Here is a 17,893-nt window from a genome sequence, read left to right as displayed (position 1 = left end):
GACACTTGACTGGGGGGGGGGCTAAATCTTAGGTAGGTAAAATTTGCATGCCTTCTAACTTTTCATTTATTCCACCCCCTTCATTTGATACAAAAGACGTAATTAACACAGTAATACAAGGATATCGGCTTTTAATTCAGCGCGACAATACAACAAATATTTATGCAAATCAGGTATCAAAACACCATCAGGACTTAATTAGGTTCTTACAGAAAAACTCCTGGACATGGCCATTATGGTAGATTGACATAATTCACATTTAAAAAGAAAAGCAGATTGTGTTTATGATCATTACACTTAAACCAAAATAAAAGATAGAACTAAAACATGAATTTCAGTTCATAAAACACTTGTTCAATCAGTATTTGTTTATTATAGTGCTGGGTCAGGTAGGTGTTAGAGACAATCACATTGAAGTTTCATTATATACTGTTATTTACAGTGTACTAAGAATGTTGTTTGGAAAGAAATTTTAACAAAATACATGACTTCTTATTAAAAGTTGATAATTTTATAATGTTGAATAAAACTTTCAGGTCATATCAACTGTTTTCAACGATAAGACAAGCGATAGGTTTCAGGTACCAGTTTTGATCATGATTTTCTTCATGTTCAACAATTATAGGTAAAATTTTGGGATAATTTCTGGTTTTAAAAAATGGGATCCATGACTGACCCTGCATTATAAGCATGTTCATGAGGTATCAGGCCTAAGTTATTAAGGGAGTGGTGTACATGGATTTAACAATGTAAATTTAGGGGTCCATTAGATATCATTTTATCTGGAGTCCAAGCTAAATATCCACTACATTTAGTAATTGGAGGCCAAGATTTGAAAGGAACACGATCCTTGTCTTAATCTTTAGTCATATCCAGCTTATGGCAAATCTTCTCTTGACACTATTATCCAGGTACACATGGATCAGGATGCTTATCAAATTTCACATTCGCTACTGTTTTTAACTCCATTTTTTTCTAAAGATATTCTTATTGTATTGGTTTTTTTTCTCTCTCTATTCTTTACATTAATTATGTGTTTTATGTTCCTTTTTGCTAAACTTTAAGGGGTTTTGCACCTTGCTCTGCAAAGCAGTGCTTTTGTTAATTGTTACCCCTCTTAGTACCAGTGTCAGGGGAAATATACATTGTGTCAATTAATATTTCTTTTTTAAAAACTGTCATGCATAGATTTAAACAAACTTGGCATGTGGGTATATCATGACATTGTCTGAGACAAGTTTATTGATCTTCTACATCAGATACAAGGTCTAAGGGCATGAAAAGACATTTTGTACTGCACTTATAGGTATCTTTTGAACATATCAGCTCAAACACAAGAAAATAGTGTTGTTACCAAATTCAGATATATTTTAAGCCATACCATTTACCTTTTTCTTTATCTTTTGTGCAAGAAAGTTGCCTCTAAAAAGAATGCTAGAATTAAAAACCGAAGTTCATTACAGTTAATTTTAGACTGATTGAATTGAGCACATATGATCCTGGCTTACTGAATGGAGTGTACTCCTTGTGAAAGAAGCACAAGATCAATTTCATGTACTGTCACAAATGTGTTACTTTTAATTTTGAATGCTCAGGCACCAATTCAGAACACCTTGGTTTAAAAACGTGGATTGAAAATGTAAGAATGAGAAGATAATATGGAATCCAGTGTTTCCCTTTACCCTCATTTGTGCTTCTGAGACCCTCAAATTTTTTATTTGACCCCCAGTTTTGATACAAAAGTTTGTTTTTTACTCAGTCTGACCCCCAGCTTTGACACCAAGGAGATTTTTGACTCTCACTCTTGCACCCCTAGGGAAAACACTGATGGAATCTAAAGCAAGGACCGCTGCATTTATTTCCAAAGTAGTTTACAGGGAGGAAAAATTTGACTTGAATGTCCCAAAAAAAAATTCTAGAGAGGAAATGTTACTTAAGCATGAGATATTCACATTTTGTTATATGGAAGACTTACAGCAATGGATGCGGGAAATGATGTGTTTAAATTTTCTTGAATTAAACAAGAAACATGTAAAGTTATTTGGGACCTTTTTTTTTCTAATGACCCTGCTGTTTTACCTGGTTAGGACCCTTGGACGTTCATTTTTTTTTACAATTTAGTATGTTGGATTTGTTCAAGAACATCAGAGATGGTTTTAGTACTCCATATTTGAAACAAAGAAATGGATTTGCCTTGGATTTCTGGAAATTCTTGTTTGGCAAGTATAGCATCAGTCCCTTGAAGTTACCTTTGTTCTTTGTCCATTTACAACTGTTTTTCTATTAACAACTTGTGATTTACATATTTGATATTTGCCATTTGAAAAACATTTCTTAGCAATGGTTATAATTTTTGTTTCTGCAATGGTGGTATTACTCTCAACTTTTTTGGGGGTAAAAATGCACATGTTTCAATATAGGATGCAGCTAACAGTTTTACTGCAATTCCTTGCATAACAACAGTTGAGATAAAATAGCCATATAATCTTTCTCTAATAGGAATATCTTGTGCCTAGATGTGTAACTGATGACTCTTTCACTCATGTGTATAGGTCACCATGGAGACAGAGGCGCCCAGATGGCTGATGTGATTTTCCCTGGAGCAGCCTATACTGAGAAAGATGCCACATATGTCAACACAGAAGGACGTGCACAACTCACACATGTAGCTGTTACAGCACCAGTTCTAGCCAGGGAAGACTGGAAGATTATTCGAGCACTCTCAGAGGTTTGTACCAATGTGACATTGTCCAGATATACTCATCCATTTGAGAAAATCTACATGAAATGTGGTAATACTTTACCTTCTGTTACTACATTGCTGTCTTTTCCTGGTGCTTGTCACCAGTCAAAGATGAATTCTCTCCATTTAGTAATTGGAGGCCTGGAATATTTTTTTATACCAGTCTGATTCCTTAGCTATTTCCACCAATCAAAATTAGCAAAATATTTCTGTCTGCCAATGAAATTGATTGTGTTATGCTTCTTTGACAGTGAGGTCACAACATTCAATAAACAAGGGATCCAATCAGTTAGTCTAAAATCAACCAAACAGCGTGTTTTAATGTGCCCAATAGGTGCCATAGGAGAGAACTTTCTTGCACCAAAGGCACACCCTGGAATGAACCCTGAATATATTTTTAATATGGTAACTGTGCCATTGAAGTACAAGCTTTGTGTCTTCACTTAGATCCCCACCACCCAGCCATTTGTAGATCCTAGGGGATGTGCAAGCATAATTTTCATATGTTAGCTGACTTGTAACACTATTACATGACATATTACATAAAGATGATGGCACTCTTTGGTCCTCAACCATTAGGCTGTAGTGGATTTCACTGTAATCAGTTTATTTTCTTGCAGTGTATCTTCTCTTTCTCTCACTTTATACTTGCTTATAGCACCTTTGGAATATTGGGAAATAAAATTCTAGTAATTATGTATTGTACTTGCTAAATAGCAAGACACAGTACAGTTTGTGAATTTACTTTTGAGATTTCCCATTAAAGAAAAGGAATATAATATGAAAAGGACTAAATAATTGCAGGTTTTGGGTTATGTCAAGTTCTTCCCCATACAGAAAAAATGTAAAATGTAAGTATTACAAGCAAACAGGATGCATACATTTCAGAAGAAAAGATTGAAAAATTAACAAAATAAGCTCCTTTGGGATTAAAATGAAATATATATTTTTTCTACTGAAGAAAAAATATAAAATTGAAATATAACAAGTAACACTCAAAGTAGATCAGATAAAATAATTGTGGATATAAATTGAGCTTGTAAATCAATAATTGACAAAACCTTTTGATTGACTGTTTAAATGGTAAAGGAAAAAACTTTGGATGATTTATAGATCAGGAATTATTACATAATTTTAGTATTTTGTTTGCAAGAAATAGTATTTTTTTCTAACATTGAGTTGGGGCCACTCCAGTGGCCTAGTGGTTAGAGTGTCAGCCTCAGATGTGGGAGGTCACAGTTTTGAACCCCAGCCGAGTCATACCAAAGACTTATAAAAATGGTACTAACAGTTGCCTCACTAGGTGGTCAACATTAACACATTAACCCCTAGCGACGAGTTAAAGTGGCAGGAGGTAGTAGCCTACTGCCAAGCTCTGTAGTGTCATGGTCATGCATGATACACTAAAGTGGGTGGTTTTATAGAAAGGTAGACAGATGTAGCTCTACAATGATACTAAATCTGGAATTTCTAGTTACACTACAAAATACAGATGGAAAAACCTCAAATTTTGGAATTGATTTTTTTTTTTCTATCCAAAATTGGCCTGTGGTCGGGATCTGATTTTGTGTCCAGATTTTAGACTTTTTGGTCTCCAGTCTAAGGCAAACCAGTATGAACTGCAAACAGACAGATGAACCTTTGCAAAAAATAGAATAAGATGGGCCTTTGGAATAAAGAGTGGTCTCAATACAAATATAATGGGTTAGTTTAGGGAGAAAAAAATAATCCAACTATTACCCATCTGCTCATGCGCAAGCCAAATAGCCAGTGAAAAACAATGTTTCTAACACAACTAGCAGTATGTTATTGAAAGATCACCTGGGATATGGTGTTTTCGGATGCATTTAGAAATAGCTTTCAAAATGTGTTTCCTACTTGATTTTCAGGCGAAAATGACAAAAACCTCCAGGGGTTAATTTGTTAATGGGTGCATTTTGATGTTGTCACCAAATTTGAATATTCCTTGCGTATTTAATCACTTGTGCAATGACATTGCACATAAATTACAAACTTAGCCATTCCTTGATGATTTGTAAAAAAGTTCAAAAGTCCTTGTTAACACATTAACCCCTAGCGATGAGTTAACGTGGCAGGAGGTAGTAGCCTACTGCCGAGCTCTGTAGCATCATGGTCATGCATGATACACCATAGTGGGTGGTATTATAGAAAGGTATAGATGTAGCTCTACAATGGTACCAAATAATCTGTAATTTCTTCTTGTACTACCAAATACAGATGGAAAATCCTCAAATTTTGGAATCGATTTTTTTTCTATCCAAAATTGGCCCGTGATCGGGATCCGATTTTGTGTTCGGATTTTAGACATTTTGGTCTCTAATCTAAGGCAAACCGGTGTTAACTGCAAATAGACAGATGAACCTTTGCAAAAATATAGGATAAGATGGGCATTTGGAATAAAGAGTGGTCTCAATACAAAAATAATGGGTCCATTTAGCAAACAAACCCCCGCCAAAAAAAATAATCCAACTTTTACCCTTCTGCTCATGTGCGAGCCAAATAGCCAATTAAAAACAATGTTTCTAACACAGCTAGGCAGTTTGTTGTTGAAAGATCACCTTGGATTTGGTGTTTTCAGATGCATTTAGAAATAACTTTCAAAATGTGTTTCCTACTCTTCAAGCGAAAACGACAAAAACCTCCAAGGGTTAATGTGTTAAGAGGTTAGTGTTAGGACTGGTCAGCCTGGTGTCAGGATAATGTGACTGGGTGGCACTATAAACTTCCACACTGCAGACATCGTAGCAATATGACTGAAAAATTGTTAAATGCTACATTTAAAAATTCAGAATCTACTGTTAAGTTTGCTGCAGTAGAATCATAATTCTTGTACAAACAAACATGTCATCTTAGCCACAAATTATTTTAAATTTGTATATTTTGTTTTTCAGCCTTTATTTTTAAAAAGTTATCACTTTTTCATTTCTCTTCAAATATATTTACTAAGAGCTCGTATTAGATGTGGAGTGTCACCTGATTTTTGTTTCCTGTTGACAATACTTCATTTATTCCATGTGATAATCAGGGTAATCAAAGCAATTACTTGGTGAGGTGGTTGACTTCTCAGTCGCTAGTTTTTGAGTACAGGTAAAATATTCCTTAGTTTACTTTCTAACTCGAATTTTGTATATTTTTCAATGGTTTTCAAAAAGGACTTGATTGATATCCAGAAATTGTGTGTGCTATTTAAAATTATTTTAATTTCTTTTAAATATTATGTTCGGAAACTTGGTGGAATTGGATATTTAGGTTAGTTACAGTACATCTGAAAATTCAAGATAAAACCCAAAGAATATTCTTTTTGTTTGCATTAGGTAATGCTCGATAGGTAGATGCCAGTTGATTTGGGCCTCTTGTTTATTTACTACTTACATGGGTAGGCTGGATTGTAGGGGTTTGAAAAACAGCAAAATATGTGCAGATTATGCTGATTTGCTGCAGAATTCTTATTTTACAGGTTGCTCATATTACTGTCTTTGGTGACTGTTTCTGAATTTTGTTAGAATATCATTCTTTGCACTTATCTTTAACAGGTTGCAGGAGCACCACTTCCCTATGAAAAGCTACAAGAGGTTCGAGATCGCTTAGCTGAAGTTTCTCCTAATCTCACCCGCTATGGAGATGCTGAAGAAGCTAATTATTTCAAACAGGCTCAGGAATTGGCCAGTGTAAGGATTGATCTTTTTCTTACAGAATTAAATGACTAATATAACAAAATGGGAAGATTATTGCCTAAGAGTTATTTGACTCAAACTTTTGACTGAAGTTACCAGAAATGGTAGTGTTTTCTGTTGCTTGCATGAATTATCCACATATTTTACACATAGGTTTACCAGTCTATTAAACAAAGAACATGTTAGTAAAGGATTGAAGTTTGAGGGCTTAGAAGAGAAAGAGGTTCATTTCAAGTAACACAGCTGAGGTCTTGGTCTTTGTCACACAGCAGAGATCATAGTCTTTATCTGACACAGTTGAGATCCTAGTCGCATCTCACACAGCAGATATTCTAGTCTTATCTCACACAGTGAAAATAATAGTCTCTGTCTCAAGCAGCAGATTCTGGTCTTTATCTTAGTCAATATCTTAGTCTGTATCTCACAGAATAGAAATCCTAGTCTTTATCTCAAACATCATAGATCATAATATTTTTATCACCTGTGATTGGGATATATTTATTTGTCATTTTTCTGCTGTGGCAGAAGCAGTAGCATCATCAACAGTGATAGGGTCCTATGGTTTTTGTGGGGCTTTTTTAAAGTCAAATTTCTCCCTCTGCCATTTGTTGGCTAGAAACCATTTTCTGCTGAACATTTGCTATTAATAGGCACCTCGGTCATAAAACTTTGCTTAACTCCAAATCTGACTTGAAAATATTGTGACCAATCAGATTGTCAATTTCAATCAGCATTTCAAATTTGGAGCAATATTTATGACTAAATATCATGAGTGAAGTTTTTTGATGAAGTAGCTTGTACTTGCCCTGCTAAAACAATTAGGAGCATATAGTTAATTCTTTAAAGTGTTCTGCTAACTGTGTTTTACTAAGTTTAGCACTGTTTATGATTCCATCTAAAATATAGTTGTTCATCCATTTGGAGCCAATGTAGGGAAGTAGGGGAAATCTTGGTGAAAATTGTCTGGTGATAGGAATAGTTTTCAGTTTTAATAGTTGTGACAAAAATATACTCCAGAAATGGCTTCAGTTACATTTTATCTGTTTAGAAATATATTACATTACTTCATCAAACCTTTTATAAAATAAGACCAAACCCAAGCTCAGTCATGTCTTGAAGTGGCCATTTCCTGCAGCAACAGATTATAGGCTGAAATTAATAACCTTATAATTCAGGCTTACATTTCTTCATATTTATAAGTTAACCTGAATAGAGGTTTTGATTGTGTGTGCTTTGTTTAATTTTACGTATTTAAAATCGTGCAAAAGTCCATCCTCAGTTCTGTCAATAATACAGTGACATTTAACTGCATTCTAATGTAAAGTCAATCAGTTTTTGAAGTTTCTAAGAGTAGAAATTTAGAAATGTGTTCACCAAACACAGATGCCCTCACCAAAATGCAAAACCTGAATAGAAGAACATAAGATGAACAGGGCTAACACTTTGCCCTACCACTTTCATGTTGGGGCATCAAATTTATTTTTAAAAATGCACTCATGACTTTATGTATAGTCCACATGGACTATTCTAGTACTGAAAATGGATTAGTTGGGATTCTCTTCTCCATTTAGAAAAACAAGGGGAGATTTGTAAAGATAGGAGGAATTTTTGTGTATTCAGTTGATATTATTTTTATAGATATTAGCATGCATCCTGTATTTATGCATTTTAGAACAGATTCTTGTCAGCTTAGGTCATAATTTTTTCTTTCTTATTTGAATACATTCTCTGATTAGACTAATGTTAGGAAAATAAATTCCACATATTTTGCATCTATATACCTTATACAGACCAAGGCAATAACCACTTATCCATTAACTACCCTTTACCATTGCTAGGTGGCACCAGATTTACGCTTTTGCTTAATACTATCAGCATAATCCTGCAAGATCTCTTGAAATCCTTTGAATATCTTCATGATTTGAATCCAGTCATCCATAAAGTGTATTATTGTTTACTAAGGTTTCTACTACATGTGGCAGTCATTATTTCAATACTGATATCAAGTTTTTCACTGTTGACGATTTAGTTTATTCTGACCTTGTGCTCCAACACAGTATTGTTGGTGTATGTTGTTGATTGGGTGTTTTGCACTCAGTGCATGTATATTTCTGCTTGTTTAAGTGTCAAGTGTTATCATTGTGATTTTTTAACACTTTTAGGTTCTTATTTTCTGATGCTTTTGTTCTTGTTATTTCAGTTAAACAGTGAAAACAAAATGCAGTAAATGCAAGTAATTTAAGGCTAACAAAGAAATGCATAAGAAGTGTCTCACTTGTATGAAGTGTTTATCATCCTCATCATGCAGTGTGTGTACATTATGGTCAGAAAATATCTGGTCCATGGTGTTGCAGAAAAGCATTTTTTTAAAAAGGAAACACGAAGTCTTATGCAGAGCAGTGTGACCCCTTGAGCCTTCACATGAAAAGTCCATCAGTTGCTAGTAAAACTCATGATAGTACCCACAACACATGCACAAATACATCCAAAATTAGATGTACAATGCCAGCTGCAATTGTTACATCCAGCAGATTGGAGGAACAAGGGCTTGCAGAATTGCTATCCTAATCTCAGAGGCTGATAGAGCATCAGATGCGTTGACTGATATAGGAAATGATGGTACAGTTGCTGACTGATTTTGTCTGTACATCTGTTACAAACCTCCATGGATAGTTTTGGAACATGTGGGGGAGTGTCTCCCCATTTCTATCCTACCCATTGGACATTAAGTTACCCCACACACATCTCTGATATGATCCTAATATTTAACCAACACTCCTAGAGAAAATATTAGCTATATATTCTTTGTTTACCACGAACATGATTTTGGACAGTTGTTGTTGCTGTAGGGTTTACCGCCATTTTTCATTACAAAAGATAGGCTACAAATGGCAGCCAGTATAAATGGTGGAGGAACAACAATGGGAAACCCCGGGAAGAACCACCAACCCACGAGTAGCTACTGACAAGCTGTCTCTCATGACCACATTAGCTGAGCCCGAGACTCAAACCCATGCATACAGAGGTGAGATAGCAAGTCATAACAGTGAGTGCTTTAGACTACTCATCCACTTAGGGCCCCAGTTTTGGACAAGGTCAAGTCCAAGTACAATCACACACAGCATACAGGAGATAAAATCAATTAAATATAAATAACACTTAGGTGCAGGTGATCTTTCTTGGATAATGATTGTCCATTTCAACATTCTTTAGTGTGACGTAACTTTAGCTGCCATCCAACCAGTCCAGCCATCCAGCTAGCTATAACTCTTTCAGATGAATAGAGATCCCTCATTTTGGCAAGCCATGCAACATGCCAGCCCATATTGCCATGGTATGTGGAACCATAACGGGCTCAGACTGATCTGTCCATTTTGCCAGATCTTCACTGGTAGTCCAGAGCTGACCATCCAACCAACTGTTCAACCATGCATACTGTCCAGCTGATGATTAAGTCAGTTGTCTGGCCAACTATACATTATAATCTTCTGCCATCTGAACCAGCAAGACTTGCCCCACCATTTCATCCACTGAATGATTGCTTTGCACATATTATCCATCAGTGCAACATTGTGATATAATTTGGAACAGTGGTACTGCCTTGTTCATGCCCTCAGAGATGTTCAGCACTGACATGGACATGAGCCTTGATAACCCACACAGTGAGTGTGTGGATAACTTAGTGACTTAGTGCACTTGGATTCCACTCTGGATTGGACTGAGTTCGGTTTTAAAGCTACTATTGAAGAAATATCTGAGTTGCCTACTTTGATTGCCTGCCATTACCAACTGTGAACCAGTCCTATAATGTCAAGGCATCAGTAGACTTGAAAGATGAGAATGAACATCACTCCTCCTTCATACTGTTGTAGTTGGCAAAGATAAGGGTAGTGTCTGAATATCAGTCAGATAAGGTTTTTGATCTAGGTAGTTCTAAAGCATTTTTCTTGGAAAGTGAATTGCCAGCAATGTTTTGTCTTGCACATAGAATATCCTTTGGAACACATTTACCACTGAACTTCTGGCATTAGATAAGAACATTGCAGCAGATTATGACTACACTGCTGATCAACAAGGTGGATAGGATTATCTTTTACACCACCTCAGTGCTCATGCATAACAATGTGACAACATCCATTTATTGGCTTGCCAGTAAAGCATGCAGCGACCATGCCTGGGAATCTACAGCTAGGATTGCCAAGGTTATTAACAGAAATGCACACCATTCTGTTGCTCTGAATTTGCTTATTATCACTCAGGTAGCATCCTTACCTGGCTTTCCATGTTTCTCTTGAGTCGCTGTTACTGTCTGTTAGTAAGGTAGAGGAAGTGAGGAGGCAGACAGCCAAGTAACTATCCTTCCAACTGGTCATCCTATACAGGCATTCAGGCTGAATAAGTGTCACCCACAATGGAGAGTTGATTGTCAGCAAAGAGAAATATTGTCAAGTAACAGCAAAAGTTTCAACCTCATTTAAATGTCAGATGACAAGAGGCTCATCGGTTGAGGATGGAATGTATTAAAGATGATAAGAAACAAGGTTTCTCTTTCCCAAATGCCTATTAACAACTGCTGTTGACTCACCACCTCACAAATTGCCAGTTGGTGCCAAAGTCCTTCATTTCTTTCATTGTTTGATCAAGCTAATATTGCAAAATGAATGTGTGATCCAAGTTGTTTCAGAATCACCTCAGATTTAATTTATAAATCTTCCTCCCCTTTCACCTTCCCCTTTCATGAAAGATATGCCATCAGATTTGAATAAAGCCAAAATTATATAGGAGATCTGATCAATTCTCGATATGCAGGCAGTGGAGATTATTCTGAAACACTATGGGGTATTATTTCAGGTTCTTTCCAATGTCAAATGCACATGAAAAGCTCGGGATCATCATTTACCTTAGTCATCTCAACAAATACATCACTGCATTGAAATTCAGACTTTCCTTCAAATAGGACAAATTTGAAATCAGTCTAGACTGACGCATATTTCAATGTCCCTCTTCACCCAGCCCCATGCAAATTCTTTTGGTTCACATACCAAGGAAAAATGTATCAGTTTCATGCACTCCCATTTGGTCTCAACATCAGTCGATGGGAATTCACAGTTATCAACTGCATCATCATCTTGTTTTGGCTGACTTCATCAACAGTGACTGCAGCTTATCCCGACATCCTCCAGAGACATTCTGTTCTGGTGACAACCAGGAATGATTTCCTACCCCTTGTATGTTACCTATGTGCTAATGGCAGGGATCCCTGTGGGAAAGCCCAGCTAGAAGTTAAAGTTTGTACAGATACCAGTTTGTATAGTTGGGGAGATCCCCTGTTGCCATGCTTCAGCTTAGTCAATGGCAAGTAGAATCCAGAGAAATTACTATTCACATCTCCCTTTTGGAAATGAAAGCTGTAATCATATCTGGACAGACCAACTCTATAAGAGAGTAGTCCTAGTCATGCCAGAATGGTGGTGATAGCCTACCTCCTCCAAAGGGTGTAACCAAATCACCTGACCTATGCATTATGCTTTGTAATTTTCAGCACTGGTGCTTCCATTTTAATATAAATGAACAGATCATACACAGTCCAGGCAGGCTCAATCTCTGGTTCAGTTCACTGCTGAGAACAAACCAGATCATTCATATCAAGTGGTTCATTCCTCAATTGATCTTGCCTCAGATTTGCACTTTGCATCCAATGATAGATCTTTTTGCAACAAGATGGAATTACAAACAGTCATCATGTTTCTCTGGCCCATATCCAGAAGCTTTGCCCAATAATGACTATCAATCATTTGGGAGGGGTTTGGGGCCTTTGCTTGCCCACCCATGGTCTTAGTACTTAAAATATCACAGAAATTGAGAGGTCAGAACTGCAAACTAATTTTGAATGCCCCTCCCCAAAGGAACAAGCCCTGGGTCAGCAATCTATTTTATCTAGTAATAGCTATGCCCTGAAAAATCCTTGCAAAGATGAAACAGCCAAGGTCACATGTATTGTATCAATGTCTGGACAAGCTCATTCTTCATGCCTGGTTTCAGTCCTTGATTGTGAGAATCTCACAACCTGGAAGGCACTTGATGACTTATGAAGATAAGTGGCAAAGACAGCGTCATGATCTCTTTGAATGCCATAATCCAGTGATGCATCTAGTCTGCATGATTGTGACATTCATACTTAAATTTTTAGTGTGATGCAAATTTATATTCTCCATGTGCCATCATCATAATCATCATTTATCATGTGGGAGGTCGTGAGTTTGATCCCCGGCCGAATCATACCAAAGACATACAAAAATGGTACTAACAGCTGCCTCGTTTGGCGCTCAGCATTAAGAGGTTAGTGTTAGGACTGGTCGGCCTGGTGTCAGGATAATGTGACTGGGTGGGACATCAATCTACATGTCTGCGGCATGATGCCCCAGTGCTAGACATCACTATAAACTGCCACATTGCAGACATTGTAGCGATATGCTGAAAAATTTTTAAAGTTACGTTAAAAGTCCAAATCACGTCACAACAGCAAATCATTTATCATCAATCCAAGAGGTCATTGGGGCACCATGGATGTCTTAACAACCTATTCTCTCCATCTGTTCCTGTTCTTTACTGCTCTTTGAGAAACTCCAAACTTCATGCCTGTCCACTCTTTGATGTTGTCTTCCCACCTCTTTTTTCTGTCTGCCATATCTTCTGTACCCTCACACTGTGCCATGCAAGATTGCTTTTGCCAGTCCAGATGATCTTGAGACTTGACCGTACCACTTAAGTTTGCATTTATTCACGGTGGCCTAGAAGTCTTCAATGGGTCTGATGGATTGTTGGATCATGTTGTGGACCTCTTTGTTGGTTAAATGGTCAATGTATGAGATGCCCAAAATCTTGCAGTAGCATCTCATTTAGAAGGTTTTAACCCAACAGTGAGGTTGCTGAACCTAACCACTTGGAATCATGGCCTAGCAATCAATGGCAACATTACTTCTTGGAAAGCTCCACATAATCAAGACCCAACAAGAAACGAATATGCTGTTCATGAGGGGAGGCAAAATAGGCCATGGCATATTTCTAATGACAAAGAGTGATATTTTGCATGTGGTGTGGTGGTGTGTCAAGACTGGGAAAAACAAAAGTATTATTCAAGGAAATAATTTTTACACTTCTATTTTCGAATTACCATCACATAATCACTGGATGACTTAAAACTGAAACAAAATATGAAAATTTTAAAAACAAATGCCTTCACTAAAAAGTCAGATTCTTTGCAAAAGGCTATGGGTGTGGCCTAATATATGGCAAAAGAAAACAGCGCAAGAAAAATATTGATCTTTCTTGATTTTCTTGATTTTCTTTTGCAGCAAAAAGGAAACAGATTGTAGTAAATAGTCAGTTAATGATGAAAACTCTATGTACATAGTTTTAATAGTGGTAAATTTTTTAAGATGAACTAATCGATATTTAGACATGTGCCTATTACCTATTATGATGATCTTCATTATTTTTATATCTTGCATTTGATATTTAAATGTTAATGCATGTGGCTTGAAAAAATAATTTGTAAATGCAATGTTTTTGTTGCAAAACTGATCAGTTTAAATTTAAAGACCAAAGCTGACTGATTGAAATTAGTATGTTGCCAATGACTTTGTAATAAATTTTAATTGTAAATTTTCATTGTGTGAGATTGAAATATGCATAATGCAAAAAGAATATGGATATTAAATGTTCTTTTAAATTCCAAATAGCTAATTAAAAAAATCTTTTCTGGTTCAACATCGACTTGTCTTGGCACAGACAGCAGCCTTAATGGTCGAAAATTAAACATTTTGGGGAGCCCCCAGTGTGAATTAAGTGCCTCCCAAGTTTTGAAAACTAGAGGCATGTGTCCCCAATTTAGGAAAACGTAGATGCATTGCTATTAATCCTGCAGCTGGCTGATTGTTTTTTCTATGGTTATTAATGGAGAAAAAAAATGTTAAACTGAATTACTATCAAAGGCTTCTTCTCCATGATATCTCACACTTTTAGCCACTGAACTGACAACAGAGGGAGTATCATAAAGATTTATCAGACCTGCTAGCCAATTTTTAGTTCAGTAGGCCACAATCACTCACCCTGTTTCCTAAATAGACATGGTCAATTCAAATCATTATAAGCCTTTAGCTAGAACCTCACTGAAACTACTTTCATGTAAGACATGATTTATGATCACCAGACCCACTTGATGTCAGCATAACATCCTCTCTGGCACGAGTTAAACACTTTTGCTGATATCACCCAAAATTTTGTCAGTAAGAAGAATGGCAATTGGCAATTTGTTTTGCTGCTTTTAGTCAGAAGAATGGGTTATCCTTCATGTAGGGACTCCAGCTATTATTCCCATGAAGGGTGCCTGGGGTGGAGGTTAGATGATCATTCATTCATTCCTAATATTACCTATTCTTCTAATGTTAATATGATAGGGAATCTATTTTTAGGAGAAGGCAATTTTTAGTAACTTATGTTTCTCTGAGAATAAATGTACTGAAACTGACCACATTACTGTAAAACTCTCACAACCTCCCAGTGAATGTAAGCATTCAGTTATATGATTCAATTGTAAGCATTCAGCTTAAAACTGGAGCCACCAAGCCGTGGTAAATGGGATGTAATGAGTTAGCGAGTCTTCCCTGGGTCTGTATGGTATATAAATAAAAAGGGCAAATTTTCATCCTTTCAGGAGAGCTGGCTTTGGGAAATAGCAGTTTTTATATTCTTAATGTTGATGTGATTAGGTAAGCATTTTCAGAGAAATGAAATTTACTGTTAAAAAAATTTGTTTTCAGCTGGTAAAGGGCAGTTTGACCTCTACCCCCTTGAGACCTCCTCAGCTCAACCTAAAGGATTTCTTTATGACCAACTCCATCAGTAGAGCCTCACAGACAATGGCCAAGTGTGTACATGCAGTGATGGAATCAGAGAAGAAGGAGAAACTGTCTTAATGATGTGATCTTTCTTATGCTTGCAACAAACTGTTATATACAGTTTGTGTGGAATTTTTATCCTTGTTTCCATTATAAAAAACTGAAGATTTTGCCAAGACTGCAGTGAGTTGCAGTATTGATAGGACTTCTTAAATTTAAATGACTTGATAAAGTAAAAATGCACAGTGTTTTTTTTTTAAAAGGTCCGTATATTCATCATCTAAGTATAAAAGAAAATTCTATCTCTAAGGCTGGTTGTAAGAGAGAAAAAGAAAAAATAAGTTTTAAAATATTTTCACTCAGTATGTAAATGATTTACTTCTCAGCAGTTTTCTGACCAGTAATTGGGGAAGACCATTCAAAACGATATGTATGCAAAGAAAATTTCACATTAAATTTGCTCTAGAATGTTTCCAAGTGGTGTAAATTGCAAACTGAAATGACAGCAAGATTGCTTAAGTCAGCAGGAACTCTAAACAAGGCAAAGGGTTGTGCACTGAGATCAGCTAAAGTAATTTGCATATGGAATTTTTTCCTTTACAATAGCCGTTTGAGTGTTCTTGTTAGTGTTTTGTATATATTGTAATTTATTTTTAGTGCTGGAAGGAGATGCTGAATGTGTCACAATATAAATACACAGAATGCATATTTTTGTTCTATCACATGGTCTTTGTTTTACCTCTTGTAGTATCACAAGGGCTGTGTTATACTTGTCATATCGAGGGGGGCACTGTTATACCTCTTGTCTTACCTCTTGTATCATGTCTTTTGTTACCTCATAGGGGTATTATTATACCTCTTGTTTTATCACAGGGGCTCTGTTATACCTCTTTAAATATGGCTTGCTGTAGAAGTGTCCAATAACAAACGAATTTTTAGGATCTTGAATATACAAGTTTAAAATAGTTTGAAATGTATGCAGTCTGATAAATAAAGTGACAGTTATCATCATAGTTTTCATAATATGAACAAATTTATCATCAGTATTGAAATAAAGCCTGAAGTCTTCCATGAATACCATGGTATTTGTATCAGTAACATACTGATCCTCCATTAATACTGTAGATACTTTGATTTACCTTACACTTGGGGCTCAAAATTAGCGGTAGTCCATAGCCCGAGGCTAGCAGATTTCCTGTCGGTATCGTAACTTTCATAATGTTAATAGTCCGATGGGCTCGTAAGTTTCAGTTATCAATAGTCAGTGTTTGTTTATGCCATTCCCTAAAAAAGACTTGCCTTAGCAGATGTTCTGTAGAATCAAAGCAGTCGCCATTGTAAACACAGTCATAAAATATTAGCATGAGAAGATGAAGTCAATTTCTGCCTCGGACAGGTGCGTTTCTATAACAAGAATCTATCCGATTTTGTGCATTTCACTTAACAGCGCAAATTATGGTCCTGTCATTAAGAACGGAAGTTTGGTAATGGATCCTAATTAATCTGATAACGAATTAAATGAATAAATGACGTGGTATCACACTTTATTCGCTCGACCACAGTAACAAACTACAAAGCGGTATTTCACACAAGAGAACAATGCAAAAACTTTTCAGGGAAGTTAGTTTGCACATTGTTTTGTGTAAGGTTCTTTTTTTTTTTTTTGTGCTCACTACCCAAATGCTCCAATAGTCACAAACGAAATAATTATAAGAATTAGATCAGTTTATTATGGTTACATTATTGGCACATCCTTTTCATGCAACTACTTTTTCTATGATGATAAGAATAGTTTTTATATTTTTACCTTACAAGAATGAACAAATAATTGAATACACGTGGAGATATCCAAGCAGAATGCCATACATTTGTTGGGAATTAAAATCTCAGAGCATGGGTATCTGAGATTTGAATTTTTTTTCCATCTTATTATTAATTTGAACAATACATTGAGGTTCGATTAATTAGGAACAATTACCAAACTTACGACTTATGATACAGTAATTGGAGCTGTTAAATACAACATGCCAAGTGTCAGATGGCTTCGTTTGATGGGAACACACCTTTTCCAAGCTGAACCTAACACTATCTTTTGATACTAATATTTTATAACAGTGTTTACAATAGCCACTGCTTTGATTATGCAGAACATCCGCTGAAGTTAAGTCTGTGTTAGGGAGAGGCCATTTAATTGTTGGAGGGGGCAAAGACACGTGTTTTGAAATGTGTTTCTTGCTCTGACTTTCTTATATAAAGGACACTGTGCCGTTCCTTTTCTTGCTTTAAATAATTTGCGTCAGCTATACTATAACATCTCGTATTTCAAAACAAGGCACAATTCCTTCCTTAAAAGACAGGCAAAATGTGGCATTTGATAGAAGGTGTTCAGCCACTGGAAAAAAAGCAAAAGCTGAATGAGAATGATGAGGAATAATTCTTATGATGGGAAAAGCGTAATGGAAAATTTCAGAAGAAATGGACAAAAGACAGGGAATGACTGAATTATGATGAGGAAAGGAATGTTATTTGGTGTGACTGGTGTACACAATTCGCAA

General features: G+C 36.1%; 1 protein-coding gene across 2 annotated transcripts in view; it reads left to right on the top strand.

The window, feature by feature from the left end:
- The window catches only part of LOC149776266 (NADH-ubiquinone oxidoreductase 75 kDa subunit, mitochondrial-like), a 123,557-nt gene extending 107,144 nt beyond the window's left edge, over positions 1-16,413 (top strand). For both annotated transcript variants that reach the window (XM_089942694.1, XM_089942693.1), the window contains exons 18-20: positions 2,553-2,728; positions 6,298-6,432; positions 15,261-16,413. In XM_089942694.1, coding sequence (XP_089798820.1) covers positions 2,553-2,728; positions 6,298-6,432; positions 15,261-15,416 — 467 coding nt within the window. In that variant the 3' untranslated portion in view covers positions 15,417-16,413. The remainder of the gene's footprint in view (positions 1-2,552; positions 2,729-6,297; positions 6,433-15,260) is intronic.
- The last annotated feature ends 1,480 nt before the right edge of the window (positions 16,414-17,893 follow it).

The sequence above is a fragment of the Sinohyriopsis cumingii genome, chromosome 18 (assembly GCF_028554795.1).
Source record: "Sinohyriopsis cumingii isolate HCF-2022 chromosome 18, ASM2855479v2, whole genome shotgun sequence".
Classification (NCBI taxonomy): Eukaryota; Metazoa; Mollusca; class Bivalvia; order Unionida; family Unionidae; genus Sinohyriopsis; species Sinohyriopsis cumingii.
Note: the sequence above shows the minus strand (reverse complement) of the source record. Positions and strands in the feature narration are given on the sequence as shown.